At 48.6% G+C, this 22,234-nt stretch overlaps 1 protein-coding gene across 1 annotated transcript; it reads right to left on the bottom strand.

Annotated features, from left to right (window-relative positions):
• Positions 1-544: 544 nt before the first annotated feature.
• LOC100089032 (zinc finger and SCAN domain-containing protein 23-like) lies at positions 545-21,905 on the bottom strand. The gene is given in 9 exon segments (XM_039914590.1): positions 545-1,668; positions 1,671-2,201; positions 11,096-11,209; positions 15,060-15,140; positions 16,410-16,557; positions 18,122-18,213; positions 19,936-20,073; positions 20,843-21,387; positions 21,842-21,905. Coding segments are annotated over 8 exon segments (1,692 nt in total). The 5' UTR covers positions 21,276-21,387; positions 21,842-21,905; the 3' UTR covers positions 545-1,513.
• Positions 21,906-22,234: the final 329 nt, after the last annotated feature.

Here is a 22,234-nt window from a genome sequence, read left to right as displayed (position 1 = left end):
AGTGAACAGTTTTCCACTTCTATATTTCATTCTCCTATAACTGGCTCTGAGGTTTAAGTAGGTCTTAACATGATTCAGTGACCTAGACCCGCTCAGAGCGTCCCACAAAAACACCAGACCAACCCTGATACTTCACTTTTTAAGCACTGCGTTTCAGTGTTCTCATAAAAGCTTGCTTACTTACGGAAATTGAAGTCCTGAGCCCAGATCTATATATAGAAACTTCATTTATAGAATTCTGATTAGTACTGAGATTTAGGCAGTGACCGACGGCTTCTCCACGTTCATTACATGTGAAGGGTTTTTGTCCAACATAAATTCTCTCATATGCTCTAAAGCAAGAGGGCCAACTTTTCTTTTGGTATATGGGGACAAACTTGGGGAAACCAGGGAAAAAGAAGGCAAAGGGAGGGAAAGAAGAGGGGGAGAAGACACGGGGGGTTGGGAGGGGTAGAAAGGAGGGGAGAATGGGAGAGAGAGGAGGAAAAAGACATTCATTAACAAGTACCACCGCCCCCTCTCCCCCCACACCGCAACACACTCCTTCAACACCACCATATTCCAGGTCCTCCTGAGGCACTAAAGCTGGCTGAGGGCAGTTACTCTCAGTCCCACCCCAAGCCCCCTTTAAACTGGAGCCTTCTGCCTGCCTCACTCTTGTCCGCTCCGCCCAGGCAGCCTGAAGGGAGCTGCTGGGTGTTGGACATACGGTTGAGCTCCGCGACCTCTGCAGGGTGCCACCCAGCCCACGCAACCCCGTAAGGCCCCAAGAAGGCTGCTGCTTTCGAATCAGGACCCGCGGCTCTCGTGCAGCTCTGAGGGAGGCCTGAGCTGCTGCATCTTTGGCTTCAGGCAGAACTGCTGCTGTGGGGATTGGCTGGGGCGAGGCAAGTGGACAGGTCCTAGTCAAGGGGCTTAGGAGTAAGGTTGAGAAGAGCAGGTCAGCCCAACCCCGATGAAAACCCCAAGAGCAGCAGCCCACTCCCTCCCACCATCGCTGCTCCACTTTCCATCCCTTCCCAGTTCCAAGGGGATAGAGTAGGCTAGCTTCAGCTGCCCCTCCTGCCCTGTAAGAATTCATCCTGGAGAGAAACCCTTCAAATAAGGCCAACCCCGTGGAGATGGCAGCTAGACTCTAAAGGATGATTTCCACTCGCAGCCTTTCCCCTATTCACTGCATTTGCAGGATTTCTCTCCAGGAAAAATTCTCTCATGGGTTCTGAGGTATAAACTCCACCTGGAGGCTTTCTCACATTCATTTCATCTGAAAGATTTCCCTCCAGTATAAACTTCCTCATGGGTTCGAACGTAAAAATTCCACTGAAAGGCTCTCCTCCATTAATTTCATCTGCAAGGTTCTTGTTCAGAGTGAATTCCCGCTCCCGTGCTTTAAGGTATGAACTCCTTTGGAAGGCTTTCCCCAGTTCATTACATTTGTAGGGTTTCTCCCCAGTATGAAGTCTCTGATGTCCAATCAAGACTGGAGTGTTGACTGAAGGCTTTCCCACAACCTTTACATTTGTAGGGCTTCCTCTCCAGTATGGATCCTCTGGTGTTTAATAATGTTCGAATGTTGACTGAAGGCTTTCCCACATTCCTTACATTTGTAGGGTTTCTCTCCAGTGTGAATTCTCTGATGCTCGATAAGACGCGAACTCCATTTGAAGGCTTCCCACATTCATTACATTTGTAGGGTTTCTCTCCCGTGTGTATTCTCAGATGTCTATTGAGGTCTGAATGTTGGTAGAAGGCCTTCCCACACTCGTTGCATCTGAAGGGCTTTTCTCCGATGTGAATCCTTTGATGCCTATTGAGGTCTGAATGCTGACTGAAGGCTTTTCCACATTCATCGCATTGGAAGGGTTTCTCTCCGGTATGAATTCGCAGACGATCAACGAGGGGGGAACGTCTCCTGGAGGTTTTCCCACACTCACAAGACCTCTTCTCCGCGGGAGCTCTCTTACGGACTTCGGCATTTCTGAAATCTCTATCTTGGCTAGGGAATTTCCTCAGTCTCCCATCACTGGGATTCCCACGCTGCTTTTCTAATTTGCTCTCAAGTCCAGATGGTTTGCCATCCACAGAAGCCATGAGAATATTCTGCTGGAGTCTTACCAATAAGGCTCTATGTAAACCTGCTTCTTCACAAGTATCTTGCTTCGGGGGAACTGATGCTTCAGTCTCAGGTCCGCTTTTACAATCTAGAATAAACAGAAAATACAAACATCACCCATCTCTATGTTCTCGTAACGTGAATAACCAGCATAGAAGGACTGACTGAAGGCTTTCCCACATTCTTTACATTTGTAGGGCTTTGTTGGTATCTGCGATGCTCTCTCCAGGGATACCTTCAGGCTCACAGATGTTAGCTTATTTACTAGGGGCGGGCTAGGTGGTGAGTGTGAGGGGAGGGTGTAGGGGGTGGTCCATCAGGGAGGATTGTTCAGGGGTGAGAAAAATGCATCTCCCTTGGCACTTTCCCGACAACATTTTGGACTCCCTGCTTTTGGCTTTTCTGGCCAGTGAACGATCACATGGTTTTTGTAAAAAAAAAAAAAAAAAACAAACAACTTTCTTGAATGAAACTCTTCCTTGATACCTCATTAGATTTGCCTGACAATTCATTCATTCATTCATTCGAATTTATGAAGCGCTTACTGTGTGCAGAGCACTGTACTAACCGCTTGGAATGAACAATTCCGCAAAAGATAGAGACAGTCCCGGCACAACGGGCTCACAGTCTAAAAGGGGGAGGCAGACAGCAAAACAAAACAAGTAGTCAGGCATCAATACCATCAAAAGGGATATACAGAATCACAGATATATACACAGAAAATATATTTATATTAATATCTTTCTTCCCCTCTAGACTGTAAGGTCGTTGTGGGCAGGGAATGTGTCCGCTTATTGTTGTATTGTACTCTCCCAAGCGCTTGGTACAGTGCTCAGCACACAGTAAGCGCTCAATAAATACAATTGAAGAAGAAGAGGAAGAAATACGACAGATTGACTCAATGCTCCTTACTGAGTTGGGTTCTAATATACCACTAAGAGATCGAGGCCTAAGCAATTAAATATCAGGGGCTGCTTCAGCCTCACCCAAAACGACTATGGACACACGACCTCAATTTCCCAGTCTTCCTGATACTTTGAATTCCCCATTCCCTATGCTGGAAGAGAGGAAACACTGTGATAACACAAAGTATCAGGTTCAGGAGGGCTTGGCTCCTATCTGGCAAATTGGTTTCTCGGGAGAAGGGATGTGAGAAAGAAACCTTCTCTCTAGATTTACTGGGGGAAGCTTAGAATGTAGCCATGTTAACACCAACCAGGCTTAAAATGAGGAAAGGGACAAAGGTAGAAGCAGCGTGGCTTAGTGGAAAGAGTACGGGCTTGGGAGTCAGAGGTTATGGGTTCTAATTCTGGTTCCTGTGTGATTTAAGGTAAGTCACTTAGCTTCTCTGTGCCTCAGTTAACTCACCTGGAAAATGGGGATTAAGACTGTGAGCCCCACATAGGACAATCTGCTTACCTTGTATCCACCCCAGTGCTTAGAACAGTGCTTGGCACATAGTAAGTGCTTAACAAATACCGTAATAATTATTATTATTAGAACACATGGTAAATAAAAAATGTGAAAAGCAACATTTGAATTGCATTCCCCTTATGGAAAAAATGGTCGAGTGCATTTTTCCAGTAATTAGATCATACTTCTAATTCCACGCTTCCGCGCAGCTCACACGCTCTGCTCCTCCCAAACTAACGAACTTGCTCTGTCCTGCTTTGAACTCTTGTATTTCCAACCCCTTGTTCATACTCTACCCGTTCAAATCCACCTGATCTCAGTCTCTCCATCTTCATATCTCTCCTGAAAACCCACATCATGCAGGAGGGTTTCCCCAGTGAATTTCACACATACACACACACAAATATATAAATATATATATGTATATTTATATACACATAAGTAACAAATAAAGACATAAATCCATGAAAGCTGAGGCCATTGCTGTGGACTAGTGGAAAGAGCAAGGGACTAGGAATCAGAAGACTCTAGTTCTAGTCATTCATTCATTCAATCATCATTACTAAGTGCTTACTGTGTGCAGAGCACTGTACTAAGCACTTGTGAAAGCACAATACAACAACAGTCCCGCTTCATTACACGGCTTCTGTGTGACCTTGGACAAGTTGCTTTAATTTCTCTGTGCTTCATTTCCCCATCCGTAAAATGGGGATAAAAATATCCGGTCTCCAGCTCTTAAACTTTGAGCCCTGGGTGAGAGAGGTTCTAAGCCCAATCTGATGCAGGAGGAAGGACTTCCTGCCTCCGGGAATATGCCTCCTGGAGGAAAGGGGCCATAGGGGAGGATTTGAAAGCGGAGAGGGATATGGGGTCAAGCTGAGATAAGGTATTCTATGCTGGGGACCAGGTGGGAGAGAAGAAGGCAAGGAAGAATTCTAAGGTTTGCTTGGGAGAAATAAATGAACCCAAACTGGAGTTTAGTGAGAGAAGAGACCAGATAAGGAGATCGCCATCACTTAGCTCCCTCTTACCTAAAATCCTCTTCATCTGCCGAAAGACCTGCCCGATTGATTCCCCTTCCTTCAGGTCTAATGGATAGAGCACGGACCTGGGAGTCAGAAGGACCTGGGTTCTAATCCTGGTTGTGCCACTTGTCTGCTGGTGACCTTGGGGAAGTCACTTCACTTCTCTACGCCTCAGTTACCTCATCTGTACTGAAGGCACATGTCCTCCAAGAGGCCTTCCCTGAGTAAGCCCTCATTTCCCCACTCCCTTCGGCATCACCCTGACTTGCCACCTTTATTCGCCACCCCGTCAGCAGCCCCTCAGCACTTGAGTACATATCCATAATTATATTAATGTCTGTCTCTCCCTCTAGACTGTAAGATGATGTGTCTGCTACACTGTTATGCTGTACTCCCTCAACCGCTTAGTACAGTGCCCTACACACAGTAAGTGCTCAATAAATAAAACTGATTGAGTAAGTAGGTTACCTTGAGGGGAATGAAGAATGGAACCACACATACAACTTCACCATCCATTACATCTTCTTCGGGACACACTGCCCCCAAACACTCATAGAAATTCATATAACGTATTTGGAGTCAAAGATGCCACTGCAGAGGTAATGAGGGTCTGCACCGAGTCACCCCAACTCTCTCGCTCAGTCCCCGTATGCCCAGCCGCTCAGATGGCTTGTAGAGGGAACAAGGCACTCTGTGGTGAGAGCAGCATATGTCAAACCTCAAAAACGACAGACACCACCATGTCTTTAGCGAGAGGATAATCAGATTGACTTTATAAGGGTCGTGGGGGGGGGCGGGGAGGGAGCTTTTCCACTTTATTGGGAAATCCAAGGGAAGAGCCAAAGAGGAAAAAAACCCCAAAACCAACATGAAGAGCAACAATAAAATAATAACAACAATAATAGTAATAATAAACATATGTTCTCCGTGCAACTAGAAAGGGCAGGACTGGAAAAGAGAGGGAACATCAGAATAGTCAGGACCTCGGGGGGAACTATAATTGTAGACTGTAAGCTATTTATGGGCAGGGAGGTTGTTTCAGCAGGCTGTTCAGCATCACTAGATTCTTCCTCTGGACAGATGTGAAGATCCAAACCCAGCAACTGCCGAACTGCAATAACAGCTCCCCAGTCAGCCACAGTGAGGAAAAGCCACAGCCACTTTTCCACAGTGAGGAAAAGACCACTCCCAAATAAGGCCCAACCAAGAGAAGCAGCGTGGCTCAGTGGAAAGAGCACGGGCTTTGGAGTCAGAGGTCATGGGTTCGAATCCCGGCTCGGCCACTTGTCAGCTGTGTGACTTTGGGCAAGTCACTTAACTTCTCGGTGCCTCAGTTACGTCATCTGTAAAATGGGGATGAAGACTGTGAGCCCCACGTGGGACAACCTGATTCCCCTGTGTCTACCCCAGCGCTTAGAACAGTGCTCGGCACATAGTAAGCACTTAACAAATTCCAACTCCACCTCCCGGTGGAGCTTGCCCGGTGCTATGACATCAACCTCCTCACCTGGCCCAACGGATTCTCAATTTCACACAGTGCCCCAGTCAGGGGGGAAACAATATCGATAGGGCACTTGGAGAAAGTGAAGGAACAAAGTGGAAAAAGGTTAAAAATACCGGATCGGGCCAACCGGAAAGTTAAGAACTGGGGGAGGCCCTGATCCTAGAACGTAAACTTCTTAAGGGTAGGGAATGTCTCCCAGGTGCTGAGTACAGTAACTCTGCACAGAGAAAGTACTCAATAAATATCACTGAGTGACTGATTCCCCAGAAACTCCCTTTAATGGGTGAGGTCAAATGGAAACGGGCTCATAAAAAAGGGAGAGTGGCTTATTGCCCTCCTATTGCCTGGATCCAGTAACATTCAGCATACAACATTTTGGCAACTTTGAGGGGTTCAGGAATGGAGGGGCCACTATGCATACTCCATGCTCTTTTCCAGGTCAGCCAAGACACACAGGGAAAGAGCACCCCACTTCCCCAGAAGCCCCCCTTTCCTGGATTAAGTCAATGAAGGAATATGGAGGTCAAAAGAAAAAGAAAGGGGATTTTCCATGCTAGCTGCCCTTCTGAGGCTTAATCTGGAGTCTCTAATCCTAGTCCGCCATTCCAAATACTGGAATCAAATTCGGAAGATGCAGATTCTGCTCCCAGATAATCATTCTCATTCATTCATTCATTCATTCATGCATTCTCTCTCTCCCAAACACACACTCACTCAGTTGACACTTAAGCAATTCAACTGGAAGAACACGAGACTGGTCAAAGTAGTAGAAAATTGAAGACAACTTTGGCAGTAGTTCATCAGTTTGATTGAGGGTTAATCAGCCCAGGCCGAATCAGCCTTCTGAGGGAGGGTGAAGGGGAAGGAGAGCCCAGGCACCACCAGACCACCACCAGGCAAGGGCTTCATTCCAGAGGGGAATCATGAGGAGCATCGCTTCCCGTGGCTGCCGGGGAAGAAGCTTCACTTCAATTAACCCACACATTTTTATTTCAAAATAGTGGGAGGCTGAAGCGCCTGAATTTTAAGGATTATACTTCACTGATGTGCTTTTTAAAAAAATAATCATATTTATTAAGTGTTTACTGTGTGCACTGTACTAACAGCTTGGGAGAGAATAGAACAATCAACAGACACATTGCCTGCCTACGACGAGCTTACAGTCTAGAGGGGGAGATGGGCATTAATGTAAAGAAATTACAGTTATGTACATAATATTTAAGTGCTCATTACGTGTCGGGCACTGTCCTAAGCATAGGGGTAGATATAAGCTAATCAGGTTGGACACAGTCCAATGTCACGTGGGGCTCACAGTCTTCATTCCCACTTGACAGCTAAGGTAACTGAGGCATAAAATAAAGTGACCTGCCCAAGGTCTCACAGCAGACAAGCAGCAGAGTGGGATAAGAACCCAGGTCCTCCTACTCCTAGGCCCGGGCTTTGTCCACTAGGCCAGGCTGCTTCACAAAACTGCCGAAAAGGAATTCCCTCCTGAAGTCCAGAGAAGCAGCAGGGCTCAGTGGAAAGAGCCCGGGTTTGGGAGTCAGAGGTCATGGGTTCGAATCCTGGCTCTGCCACTTGGCAACTGTGTGACTGTGGGCAAGTCACTTAACTTCTCTGGGCCTCAGCTACCTCATCTGTAAAATAGGGATGAAGACTGTGAGCCTCACGTGGGACAATGTGATTACCCTGTATCTACCCCAGCGCTTAGAACAGTGTACTGCACATAGTAAGTGCTTAACAAATGCCAATATTATTATCATTATTATTATTATTAAGGCCCTAGTGCCCCTCTTCTCACTGTCCCTGACCTCACAGCTATTTTGCAGGTAAAATACAAACCATCAGGTCTGAACTTCCCTAACTCCACCTTGCATCTCCTCAATGCTCTCTTGCTCAATGTCCACACTTTCCTCATTACCAGTTGTTTCTCAAGAGACAATCTCCCGCTTCCTTTCAAAATCTCCCCCATCCCCTCACTTCTTAAAACACTACCCGCTCCTCCTTACTGCCTTCTTCGACCTTCTCCTCTGCTTTGAAACATGCGCCTTACTCTCCTCTATTAAAAAAGACTTTTTTTAGGTCCCACTGCACATTCCAGGCTTCACCATCTCCCTACTCCTGTTCTTGTCTAAATTCTTTAACTGGGTTATAGTAATATTAAAAATTATGGAATCTGGTACGTGCTTACTATGTAAGCTGGGGTAGAGACAATACAGTCAGGTGGGACACAGCCCCGATCACATGGTCTAGGAAGGAACAGTTATGGACTCACAATTACACAGATGAGGAGTGGAGGTACAAGGAGCCTGGAAAGCAGTGTTAACGAGTGGATAGAGCACGGACTTGGGAGCCGGGGGACCTGGGTTCTAATCCCGGAGTCCCCAGTTGCCTGCTGTGTGACCTTGGGCAAGTCATTTAATTTCTCTGCACCTCAGTTTCCTCAACTGTGAAATAGGGATTCAATATCTGTCCTCCCTCCTACTTGACTGCGAGTCCCCTATGGGACAGAGACTGTGTCCCATTTAATTAACTTGTACCTACACAAATGCTTAGAACGGTGCTTGACACATAGTAGGCGCTTAAATACCACACCAAAAAAAAATAGACAAAGAAAAAGTGAAGTCACTTGCCCAAGTTCACACAGCAGGCAGATGATAGAGCCAGAATTAGAACCCAGGTCTCCCAACTCCCAGGCCAGTGCCCTTCCCACTAGACCTCCCTTTCTCCCACTGCCTTCACTTCCTCTACAACCTCTCTCTTTCTGATGAACTGCAACCTGATTTTAGGCCCTCTTCACTCCATTAAAACCACATTTACCTGGGTCTCTCAAAGGCCTCTTCATTTCAAGTCTAATGGGCTCTCCTCTGCCCTAATCCTTCTTGATCTCTTAGCTCATTTTGACCACTTCCTTCTCCTAAAAACTCCATCAGACTGCAATTTCACTAACCGTACATTGCTTGATGTTAGCCTTGCCATTATGACTGCACTTTCACTGACCTGGCTTCTGCCTCTCATCCCTTAACAGACAGGGTCCGCGAGATTCTACTTTAGGTCCCCTGTTCTTCTTCCTTTATAATCACTCTTTCGGGGAGCACATACCCTCCCGGAGTCAGCTAACCCCTCTAGAGGGCTGACTCCCAAATCTACCTCTCTAGCCCCAAACCTACCGAACAAACTTACATTTCCACCATTTTCACATTGTTAACACTGAACTTCTCATTCTCTCTCCGAAACCCACTCCTCCTCCTAACTTACCCATTCCCAGGCCTTGGTGTGATCTCTGACTCCCTACTATGCTGTGATGATATCGGTGGCATTGGTTAAGCGCTTACTGTGTGCAAAGCACTGTTCTCCTATGCAATCTGCGGCAAGAACCTGCCGTTTTTCCTCCTCAGAGGAACATAAGAACAAAAACTGTACTCCTACGTCAGACCAATGGCCCATTCGGGGAAAATCTTCTGACTGATAGTGCCAACAGGATGCTACGAGACAGTGCGTGTCAACCCTTGACTGCCACACTAATTTTTAGGGAAGCACTGCCTCCCATCCCTAACTTTTCTCTCTATATTCCGAATTTTTCCTTCCTTTATTATTACTGTTAATGTTGGTATTTGTTAAGCGCTTACTATGTGCAGAGCACTGTTCTAAGCGCTGGGGTAGACACAGGGGAATCAGGTTGTCCCACGTGGGGCTCACAGTCTTAATCCCCATTTTACAGATGAGGTAACTGAGGCCCAGAGAAGTTAAGTGACTTGCCCACAGTCACACAGCTGACAAGCGGCAGAGCCGGGATTCAAACCTCTGACTCCAAAGCCCGGGCTCTTTCCACTGAGCCACGCTGCTTCTCCACTATAGTACTGTTGCTACTATTAATAATACTTGTACTTGGTAAGCAATCACTATACGACATACACTGTACTGAGCGCTGGGGTAGATACAAGATAATTAGGTTGGACATACTCCTTGTCCCACACGGGATGGAATCCCATGAGTCTGAGTAGATGGGAAGAGAATTTAATCCTCATTTTACAGGTGAGGAAACAGAAGCACAGAGGAGTCAAGTGATTTGCCCCCCCAAAATCGCACTACCGACAAGTGACGGATCTGGGATTAGAACCCAGGTCCTCTGAGTCCCGGGCCCACTGTGATCTGTCCACTAGGCCAGGCTGCTTCTCATACCCTTTGTGGATTCATCTCATACTGTCATCTCCAGCAGGGCACGAATGGTGAGAAGGAATCCCTAGACCTCTGGAGCGGAGCTAAGCGAAAAAATGAATTTGTTTTCAAGTCTGCTTTGCTCCTTCGGGGAAGGTCCTGGTAGTGTGAATTTTGAATTCCTGAATATGACCTGTTTGCTCCCTTGAAACTCACTGTTCTGAAGAGATCACCACTGGAATTCCGTGAGACTTGCATAAGTCATCGTAAAAGAAAGCTATGCTTCTCCGCTAAGTGGTGCTTGCAAGAACGGGAGCGAAGTAGCCTCAAATCAAAAGCCCTTCTCTCATTGCTGTTTTCTCCTGGGTTGTTGCATACTGAACATGGAAAGGAGACCACCTCCTTCCCCTGAAAAGTCCACAACCTCTGAAGTGAACACCCTTCTCTTATCCTGGTCTCCGTCCCCTCTGACACATGGAGCAGGATTCCCAAAGGCCTGTATTAGTTTCCCTCGAGGTTCCTTACCAGCCTGATCTGATTTGAGCTGGATAGTGGGGAGCCCAAGCAGGCTCACCTGTAATTTATTTATGTTAACCTCTGTCTCCCCATCTAGACTGTCGGTGCACTGTGGGCAGGGAAGCTGTTTATTGTTATTCGGTACTCTCTCAAGCACTTAATTCAGTACTCTGCACACAGTAAGCGCTCAATAAATACGAATGAATGAAAGGCTCAATCCTGAGGCCTCCCTCCAGATTGTAAACTCACTGTGGGCAGGGAACTGTTTGATCCCATGGCAATCAATCCTGTCTGTGCCACCCCACCCCTGGGTTCTCCATTTCAGACTCTTATTATTTTTTTTTTACTCCCTTTCCACTCACTCACCTGTGCAAACATCTCTCAGGGTCTTTCTGCCCTCAGCTTCCTGCAGACCCAGGCTTCGTGGGTCTGCCCCTTCTTCCAGCTGGGAGATCACATCAGACGGGGTAAGTGAAAATCCTGTTTAGAGAGGAAAAGATTTTAGACATGCTATTGGCAGAAATCCAGGTCCCAGGCTGACTTCTGCCACCCTCACTTGCTGTAACCGCGCCCTTCCGCTCAGCAACATTACTTCCCCCAGCATGCCCTCTGCCCCCAGTTATTCCAGATCTTTAACTCCCTTCTCAAGCCCCAGAGCCCCCAACCCACTTCTCTTGCCTCTGATGGCCTCACCCACTACTGTAACAAAAATGAAGCCGTCACTTGTGAGCTGCCTGAAGTTTCTCCCCCATCGCCTCGGCCCCTACGTCAACTTGTTCATCTTTTTCAGCTGTCTGAAGAGGAGATCTCTGCCTGTTTTCAAAATCTATTTCCCCTACCTCGGCTTCAGGGCCCGCCCTGCTCACCTTTTAAAGTCACTTGCTCCCTCACTGCCATGTTCATTCCCCTCCTCTGTGGATTCCTTTCCATCTAACTTGCTCAAATCTCGCCACACACTAAAAAGCCTTCTCTGGATCCCACTGTACCTTCTGGCTATTGCCTCATCTCTCTATTCACATTCATGTCCCAATTCCTCATACCTGCTGCTTCCACTTCCTCTCCTCCAACTCCTTTATTGGCCCACTAGAATCTGGTTTCCACCCTCTTCACTCCACTGACGTTGCACTTTCCAAGGTCGTAGGTGACCTCTTCCTCACCAAATCTAAATTTCTATTCCACCCAGTTGGCTTTGACCTCACAGCCAGCTCTGACACTGGGGACCACTCCCTCCTCCTGGAAAGCTATCTTCGTTCATTCAATCGTATTTATTGAGTGCTTATTGTGTGCAGAGCACTGTACTAATCGCTTGGAAAGTACAATACAGCAATAAAGAGAGACATTCCCTGCACACAACAGACTCACAGTCTATCTCGGTTACCCCTTCCTGTCTCTTTGGCCACTCTTTCTCAGTCTTCTTCATTGGCATGTCTTCTGTCTCTCAACCTCTAACTGTGGGTGTCCCTAAAAATTCTCTTCTGGAACCCCTACTCTTCTCAATTTTCACTCAATCTCTTGAGAAGTTCATCCACTGCCACGACTTCAACTCTCACCTCTCTGTGGACAACTCCAAAATCTACTTTGCTAGCCATGACTCCACACCTCCTCTGCAATCAATCAATTATATTTATTGAGCATTTACAATGTGCAGAGCACTGTATTAAAGGCTTGGGAGAGTACAATGCAATGGTGTTGGTAGACACATTTCCTGCCCACAACAAGCTTCCAGTCTAGAGGGGGAGACAAGACATTAATATAAATTACAGATAGGTACATAAGTACTACGGGGCTGAGGGAGGGGTGAATAAAGGGTGTGAATCAGGGCAACACAGGAGTGGGAAAAGAGGAAATGACGGCTTAGTCAGGGAAGGCCTCTTGGAGGAGATGGGCCTTCAATAGGGCTCTGAAGCAGGGGGAGAGTAGCTGTCGAATATAAGGAGGGAGGGCACTCCAGGCAGGTGGCAGGACGTGGCCGAGAGGTCGGCGGCGAGTTAGACGAGATAGAGGTACGGTGAGTAGGTTGGCATTAGAGGAGCGAGGCGTGTGGGCTGAATTGTAGTAGAAAATCAGCAAGGTGAGGTAATAATAATAATAATAATGTTGGCATTTGTTAAGCCAACGCTAAGCACTGTTCTAAGCGTTGGGGTAGATACAGGGTAATCAGATAGTAGGGGGCAAGATGATTGAGTGCTTTAAAGCCGATGGTAAGGAGTTTCTGTTTGATGCAGAGGTGGATGGACAACCGCTGGAAGTTCCTGAGGAGTGAGGAAATACGGACTAAATATTTTTGTAGAAAAATGATCTGGGCAGCAGAGTGAAGTATGGACTGGAGTGGGGAGAAAAAGGAAGCAGGGAAGTCCTCAAGGAAGCTGATACAGTAATCAAGGCAGGATAGGAGAAGTGATTGGATTAATGTGGGGATGGAGAGGAAAGGAGGGATTTTATTGATGTTGTTAAGGTTGACGGGCTTTAGCGGTAGGTTGAATAAGTGGGTTGAATAAACCACCATGGTTACGGGCTTGCGAGACAAGAAGGATGGCACTGTTGTCTACAGTGATGGGAAAAATCACGGGGAGGACAGAGATCGGGTGGGAAGATAAGGAGTTCTGTTTTGTTTGAACACGTCACGTTTGAAGTTGAAGTCGGCGGGACATCCAAGTGGAGATGTTTGGAAGGCAGAAGAAATTGTGAGACTGCAGAGAGGGAGAGAGAGCAAGGCTGGATGAGTAGATTTGGGAATCACCCGCACAGAGGTGATAGCTGAAGCCATCTCTGCAATCTCACATTTCCTCTTGCCTCCAAGTCATCACCACAAGGGTGTCCTGCCAGCATTTTCAGTTCGATAGGTCTAAAAGTGAACTATTTATCTTTCCTCACAAAACCTCCCCTTCAATTAACTTTCCCGTAAGCCTGGCATTACCCTTGATTCCTTTTTTTTTTTTACATGTCAACTTTTTCCTCCATTTCCTGCCATGGATTTGCCCCTTCCTCTCTACCCAAATGGCCACTCCCCTGGTCCAACTGTTCATATCTGGACTAGGCTACTACATCGGTCTCTCCTCGCTGGGGTAATTGTGGTATTTATTAAGCGCTCACTCTGTGTCAAAACCGTGCTGGGGTCAATACAATATAAGCAGATCAGATACAGTCCCTGTCCCACATGGGGCTCACAGTCTAAGGCTAAAGGTTCCCTGGTCTCCCTGCCTCCAACCTCTCCTTCTCCGATTGCTTAAGAAGTTCTGTACACGTGTCTTGATTTCTCCAAAACCTCTGTATCAAATACCCGAACTCTGGCTTTAAGACACTCCATTTGGGCAAGTCACCTCACTTCTCTGAGCCTCAGTTACCTCATCTGCAAAATGGGAATTAAGACTGTGAGCCCACGTATCTACCCCAGTGTTTAGAACAGTGCTTGGAACAGAGTAAGAGCTTAACAAATACTATCATCATCATCATCATCATCATTATTTCACTTCCTCTTATGTAACCATTGTGGGACAGGGACTGTGTCCAACCTGATTACATGCCTACCAGCTCTGTTATAGTGTACTCTCCCCAGAGCTTAGTAATAACAATAATAATGTTGGTATTTGTTAAGCGCTTACTATGTGCAGAGCACTGTTCTAAGCGCTGGGGTAGATACGGGGTAATCAGGTTGTCCCACATGAGGCTCACAGTTAATCCCCATTTTACAGATGAGGTAACTGAGGCACAGAGAAGTCAAGTGACTTGCTCACAGTCACACAGCTGACAAGTGGCCGAAGCGGGAGTCGAACCCATGACCTCTGACTCCAAAGCCCAGGTTCTTTCCACTGAGCCACGCTGCTTCCCCTAGTATTGTGTTCTGCACACGGGAAACGCTCCATAAATACGATTGATCGATTTCCTTTTACCTACCTTCAGTACAGTGCTTGGCAAATACTGCAATTTGCAATTTAACAAATACTGCAGTTGTCATTCTTTCCCCACACTTGCCATTCCTCTAAAGTTCACCCTCCCACAGTACCTCGCTGCTGACTCTCCCACCTCTGACTCTTCCTCATGCCTGGAACCCCCTCCTCCTTCAAATCTGCCGCACCTCAATCCTCTCCATCTTCGAAGTTCTTCTAAGTTCCATTTCCTCCAGAAAACTATCCTCCCTTGATTTCTTCTTCACTGGTTACATCTTCCGACCTACCGTCTCAGCATTTTTGCATTCACAACCTCCTGCTGCGCCTCTGTACCTATCGATTTACAGACTCCGACATTAAGACGACCCATTAGACTGTACGGCTAGAGACACTGCTTCTTCTGTTTTACTCTCCCAACCACTTAGTGTGGAGGTCCGCGCCACCAAGGCACTCGCTGATACTACCGATGGATCGGCCTGTGCCAGTCTCACAGATTCTCCTGAGCTCATTCTTGCCTCCTGTTCCTGCGGTGATTGACGGGAAGACAAAGAGGTACCCACGGAGGCTAAGAGGCCCAGAAAAGGAGTCACGGGATCCTTGGTAGCCAACTCAAAAGTACGCTCCCACAAAAGTTAAGGAAAAGTAGAGTAGTAGTAATCACTTCAGTCACAGAAAACTTAAATGATCTTAACGACCTACACACAGCCCTTGATATTCCCCCCACGCAGCACTAATATAGTACCCCTATGTTCTCCAATTTCCCCTACCAGAAATTTATTTTAGTGCCTGTCTCCCCCTCTAGATCGGAAACTCCTTGTGCGCAGGGAACGTTTCTACCGACTCTACTGTGCTGTACTCTCCCAAGCACTTAATACAGTGCTCTGCACAGAGTAAGTGTGCCGTAAATACCGCTGACTGACTGACAGAAAACAATGTGTTTGTCTCCCTCCTCCCTGCTGGAGGATGGAAAAGAGAAATACGGAACGGGATTCTGCAAGGAAGTACGACGTGATGTCCTCCTGGCATCTCAGCGAACAGCGAAGTGGAAGAATCAGGCAAAAGACAAAGGCCTTAGTGAGTACAGAACCCAACAATATTAGAATATAATATCTGTGGCAGAGGAACCAGAAACATCCTTCTCTGAACCAAACGGACCTCTCGGCTCTTCCTCCTCTCCCCTAAATGACCCCGCAACAGACCAGCAGGCTCTGAGCGTGTTCACAGAGCTTGGATCCATAACCCATCTCTGCCCTTCACAAGGCTCAGAGATAATAAAATAGGATGATAGCATTCTACGGTAGGGTTTGTTTAGATACTTTTGCTGCTCTGCCTAGAATAATGTGAAATAGAATTGAAATTAACCTGATCTTTTCATTTTGGCCTGAGCCTAGGTCGGCTTTGACGTGCATCTGACGATAGGCATGCAGGGAACCGATGACGTCCTAGAACCGCAGGGCTTAGTGGAGTCCGGGACCTGAACGTGCCTGACTAGACTGTAAGTTCCTTGTGAGCAGGGTTGTACTGTACTCTCCTGAGCGTTTAGTACAGGGCTCTGAATAGGCATAAGCTCTCAATAAATATCACTGATGCCTAAAGTAGACCTTTACACTCTGAAGTGCAGCACAGCTGCCCATCTGAGAGTCGATACCTCGGGGATAACGTCGGTCTGTTTCTATTAATAAAAAAATGATCCTTCCATTACTAAATATCACCCCACAATGGCTTTGATGAACCCGCCTCCGAAACCTAGTTAAATCGGATGAAATGAAACCGATACACAAACAGACTCTGACCCCAAAAGGCAGAGGACTTATCCAGTGAGGCGAGATTCCCATAATTTTCCAGCGTCACATCCCAGTACAGGTCACGCTGGGTGGGGTCCAGGTGCCCCCACTCTTCGTGGGTGAAGGTCATGGCCACGTCCTCGAATGCTACCGATCCCTGAAATGCCACGAGATTCTCTACTCAGTTCCCAACGTCCTGAGAACAGACCCACCCATTCACGCCTCCGGTGAGGGGGATATCTGGCTGAGCTGGGCTGGAAGCAATGGGAGAAATCCGGCACGGAGAAAGGATTTTAAGCGGAGAGGAGAAAAACAAAGGTCAAGAGGCCAAGGGAACCCGGGACCAACCAGACTGGGTCCAAGCCCCAGGCATTCATTCATTCATTCATTCAATAGTATTTATTGAGCGCTTACTATGTGCAGAGCACTGTACTAAGCGCTTGGGATGAACAAATCGGCAACAGATAGAGACAGTCCCTGCCGTTTGACGGGCTTACAGTCTAATCGGGGGAGACGGACGGACAAGAACAATGGCACTAAACAGCGTCAAGGGGAAGAACATCTCATAAAAACAATGGCAACTAAATAGAATCAAGGCGATGTACAATTCATTAACAAAATAAATAGGGTAACGAAAATATATACAGTTGAGCGGACGGGTACAGTGCTGTGGGGATGGGAAGGGAGAGGTGGAGGAGCAGAGGGAAAAGGGGAAAATGAGGCTTTAGCTGCGGAGAGGTAAAGGGGGGATGGCAGAGGGAGTAGAGGGGGAAGAGGAGCTCAGTCTGGGAAGGCCTCTTGGAGGAGGTGATTTTTAAGTACGGTTTTGAAGAGGGAAAGAGAATCAGTTTGGCGGAGGTGAGGAGGGAGGGCGTTCCAGGACCGCGGGAGGACGTGACCCAGGGGTCGACGGCGGGATAGGCGAGACCGAGGGACGGCGAGGAGGTGGGCGGCAGAGGAGCGGAGCGTGCGGGGTGGGCGGTAGAAAGAGAGAAGGGAGGAGAGGTAGGAAGGGGCAAGGTGATGGAGAGCCTTGAAGCCTAGAGTGAGGAGTTTTTGTTTGGAGCGGAGGTCGATAGGCAACCACTGGAGTTGTTTAAGAAGGGGAGTGACATGCCCAGATCGTTTCTGCAGGAAGATGAGCCGGGCAGCGGAGTGAAGAATAGACCGGAGCGGGGCGAGAGAGGAGGAAGGGAGGTCAGAGAGAAGGCTGACACAGTAGTCTAGCCGGGATATAACGAGAGCCCGCAATAGTAAGGTAGCCGTTTGGGTGGAGAGGAAAGGGCGGATCTTGGCGATATTGTAGAGGTGAAACCGGCAGGTCTTGGTAACGGATAGGATGTGTGGGGTGAACGAGAGGGACGAGTCAAGGATGACACCGAGATTGCGGGCCTGCGGGACGGGAAGGATGGTCGTGCCATCCACGGTGATGGAGAAGTCTGGGAGCGGACCGGGCTTGGGAGGGAAGATGAGGAGCTCAGTCTTGCTCATGTTGAGTTTTAGGTGGCGGGCCGACATCCAGGTGGAGACGTCCCGGAGGCAGGAGGAGATGCGAGCCTGAAGGGAGGGGGAGAGGACAGGGGCGACGAGGTGAATTTCATAGGTGGGAGTTTGCCGAAGAAGAAGCTTCGGGTTGAGGGCAGTAGCCAGGGTCACACTTGGACAGAAACAACAGGATCGCGAGAAGGACAGAGGAGACCACGGAGGGAACCAGAACTCACCTGAGTCCTGGTTCTCTGAAGGACAGCTGCCATTCCCCTCTCTCCTGAGTGTCCCTCTGGGGGAAGGGAAGGTTCCTGGGGAGCGGCCAGAGCTAAGGGAGAAGAAAAATCGCTATGAGAGCAGTGTCACCCCCTGAGCCCTTAAGTAACCGGGCCTTAGAGTCTCCCCTCCCTCGTGGGGTACCTAATTCTAGGTGGCAGGCAGGCAGCCAGACAACAAAGTAGACATGACCCAGAGCCAGGGAGAAACATGAAACCAGAGAGAAGCCATAATTAGAAATTGAGATCTCAAAGTCTTCAGCTTACAGGCCGGAACTGAAGCCACGTGAGCCGATGCTAACGGAGTTTCCCGTTGGAGAATGATGCTCCTCGGCCAATCAGGGCACAACGGGGAAGGTAGAGGACACAGCGCTGAGCCTTAGATTCCCTACCCTCCTCTCCCCCTCCCCAATTAAAAAGCAGGACAATAAGGGCCAGCAAAACCCAAACAGAGGAAGTAGACAGACACACATGAGGAGAACCAGGAGAGAACGATGCCTTAATGGGTGAGTCTAGAAAGAATACAAAGGTAATGGATGCAACAGAGTGATCCAAAGGCATAAGAATGGAAAAACCCCATGGGAGTTAGCCAGTTGTTCCCTGTTGGTTTCGGAGAGTGAAGGTTTTGAAGGCCCGTGAGGATTTAAAGCCAGACTGTGGAATATCATTGAAAAAGCCTACAGAGAGGATAGGCAGAGGACACAAATGTTAGGCGTATACCTAGGGAGCCAGAATCCCCAACATAGGACTCCAAGATAAAAGATCTTGAAGTCAGATCAAACACATCAGCCGGGGGTAGGCAAAACTCCAATAAAATGCTAGACTAGCAGGAAGATTGTTAAAAACAGAATGCACTTTTGCCCTAAATACAGCCATTGCTATGCCCAGACCCGTTCTGTAGATGTAGTTTTTGACAGCCCATCTAAGGAAAGACAAAATGGAACAGCAGAAGGTTCAGAGAAATGCAACTAAAATAAATGACCCGAGGCAAGAAACATTAACACACCAGTCTGGACAGACAAAAACTGAGATGGGATATAATTCAAATCTAGAAGATCATAAAATGGGTGTCCATTAAAGCAAAGAACTGTCAGTGTCAAAGCCATGGAACCAAAGAGAACCCATTGAAGCTGAAGTAGTAGGTTCAAAATGAGCCAACAGAAATACTGTTTACCCACAGTGAAGCATATGGAATTTGGGCTGTTAACTATGCAGGAAGAACAGACCGATAGGTTCGAGAAGGGTCCAGAGGTAAGATGATCAGGTGCGAAGTAGAGTAATGGGAAGATGACCGACAACGAAAGTGGAAAACAACCAACCAAACAGGCTGAGCAGTAATAGAGAAGGCTAAGGATGCTGCCTTGCGGTGGTTCGGTGGTCAGAACCATACCGGGAGAGTGCGAACGTCTGGTTCTGTTTGTTTCCTAGATTTCCCCCTGGTATCTCAGTTGCCTGGACTCAGGAGCAGAGAAAGGCAGATATAGGGGATGAGTCTCAGCTGGGATCAGTGCAGAGGATGTTGGGGCAGACCAGACACCTGGGAAGGGCAGCGTTAACTGCGCTGACCGGAGGAGACCCAAGTGAGGGAAACAAGGACCGAGGTGGGAGAAGGGAAATTTTTGCCTGAAAGAGATGAGTGAGGTTCAGAAAGTCCCTGGAGATGGCAATGGGGAAGAGCAGTGACCCGGTGGGAGGAAAGAGAAAGGAGACAATGTGGACACACAAAGAGTTTGGCGGGGAGTACCATATTGGTGATCATGGAGATGGAGCGGCACCTCGGGCTGAAGGGACCCAAGCTCTGTTCCCTTTGGTGAGGACCCGACACGAGGAGAAGTAGGAGGCGAATCTTGGACTGCTCCCGGGGCTATCGGATCCTCCGTAAGCACTTCCTGTCCGGGTGCACAGGCCGGGACCTGAGGACAGTGAACATCACAGCAAAGAAGGGTTGGGATAGTGAGGAGGGGCGTCTCTAGACTTAAGACCTCACAAGTAGACTGCATCCTCCAACTCCCGGTGCCGAACAGCAGGAGAACTAGAGACTCGCTGGCTCCTGAGAGCAGACAGGGATTAGGGAAGCCGAGACAGCTGAATACCAAAGACAGGGATGCTGTTCCCAACTTCTCACCAGTGTCCCTTGTTCTCACCCCTCTCATCCACACTTCTTCCACTTCCTCCCCTATTTTCTTCTGGAGCCTAGCCAGTCTGTAAGCCCGTCAAAGGACAGGGACTGTCTCTATCTGTTGTAGATTTGTACATTCCAAGCGCTTAGTCCAGTGCTCTGCACATAGTAAGCGCTCAATAAATACTATTGAATGAATGAATGTGGTAAAGGTTTCTCAAGGCCGTGTAACCCGAGAGGGTCGCCTGCAAGGGGAAACCAGGGACTCCGGAGGGAGACGCAGGGAGGACACAAAGGAGTCTCTGAGACTGGGAATCCAGCTCTTCTCTCTGGGCAGTGCTTTCACCAGGGCTCGGGACTGGCACTTCGGATTTGGTGGGCAGCAGGGCTGTCTCCACTGATGATTGCACTGTGAGCCCAGGCACATTCCAGAGAAGAAACGGGAGCGGGAGGACAAAGGGACCCCATTAAACTTCCCCCAGGGGAGCTCCCCACCCCATTCCCACACAGGCATCACCACCATCATCCCTCTCTCACACACACACGCCCCGCCTCCCCCTCACCCATGAACTTGTCCTCTCTCACCAATGGCTCCGGTCCATCCAACGCTCCCTGCAAATCCTCCACCAGGGTCAACGCCTCCTCTCCGCTCTCCGGTTTATGGAGCCGCACCCAGGTCTGGATCTCTCCGGGCAGGACGGTCAGGAACTGCTCCAGCACCAGCAGCTCCAGGATCTGCTCCTTCGTGTGCTTCTTGGGCCTCAGCCACCGACGGCAGAGCTCCCGGAGTCGGCTCAGGGGCTCGCGGGGCCCGGACGCTTCCTGGTAGCGGAACTGGCGGAAACGCCGGTGGAAGATCTCCCCGTTTCCGTGACGGCCGGATTCGGTGCCCCGGGACAAGTCCTCCTCTGTGTTCCCCGTCGGAAGCCCCTCCGGCTCTCCGGGAGTCCAGACCTGGGGCGCCGGGGCCGCCAGCCCCCTTGATTCTGCCGTCATCGTTCACGTTCGACGGACAGGGCCGCTCCGGCTTGGTTGAACCCGCTCTGTGCAAATCAACCACTTCCTGTCCTGGGCTCCTGGAGATCTCGCCTTGTGTTTCTCTTCAAGTCTGTTGGGGAGAGAGAACGTAACCTCCCCTCAGAAATCACAACACGAGATACAGGAGAAGCAAGAGCTCACACACAAATATATGCCGATCGGTGGTATCTTTTGACGGTTTACTGTGTGCAGAGCACTGTTCTAAACTCTTGGGAGAGTACAATCCAACAGTGTTGGTAGACACTTTCCCTGCTCACCAGGGGTTTACACCTTCTAATGCCTGCTGTGTGACTCTGAGCAAGCCACTTGACACTTCTCTGTGGCTCAGTTTCCCCATCTGTAAAATGGGGATTCAATACCCGTTCTTCCTCCTACTTGGTCTGTGAGCCTCATGTAGGGAGGGGACCACGGGCCACATGGAGGCAACAGTCTCTGGCTCACAACTCCTGCGGGGGGGAGCTCCAACAACTTCGCCGGTCCCTGACCTTTCCAGGGACCCCTCCGGGGGGGCCCAGGCCACTCACCAATTCGGGTCAGGTAAACCGTAGGATCCCAACAGGGACGGCGATACTCCTCCGGGACGAACCTATTAGGGAATAAAAGCAGTGAGTCTTCATAAGCAGTGCTGGTGACAGCTTAATCAAAGAACATGTTCAGTTTTCTTTCGTGAAATAATAATAATGGCCTCTGTTAAGCGTTTACTATGTGCCAGGCACTGTTCTAAGCGCTGGAGTAGATCCAAGCTAATCAGGCTGGACACAGTCCCTGTCCCACATAGGGATCACAGTTTTAATCCCCATTTTGCAGATGAGGGAACTGAGGCGTAGGCAAGTGAAGTGACCTGCCCAAGACAAGTGGTGGAGCCGGGATTAGAATCCAGGTCCTTCTGATTCCCAGGTCCGCGCTCTATCCGCTAG

This window comes from Ornithorhynchus anatinus, chromosome 2 (assembly GCF_004115215.2).
Source record: "Ornithorhynchus anatinus isolate Pmale09 chromosome 2, mOrnAna1.pri.v4, whole genome shotgun sequence".
Taxonomy (NCBI): Eukaryota; Metazoa; Chordata; class Mammalia; order Monotremata; family Ornithorhynchidae; genus Ornithorhynchus; species Ornithorhynchus anatinus.
This window is presented reverse-complemented; position numbering and strand designations above follow the sequence as displayed.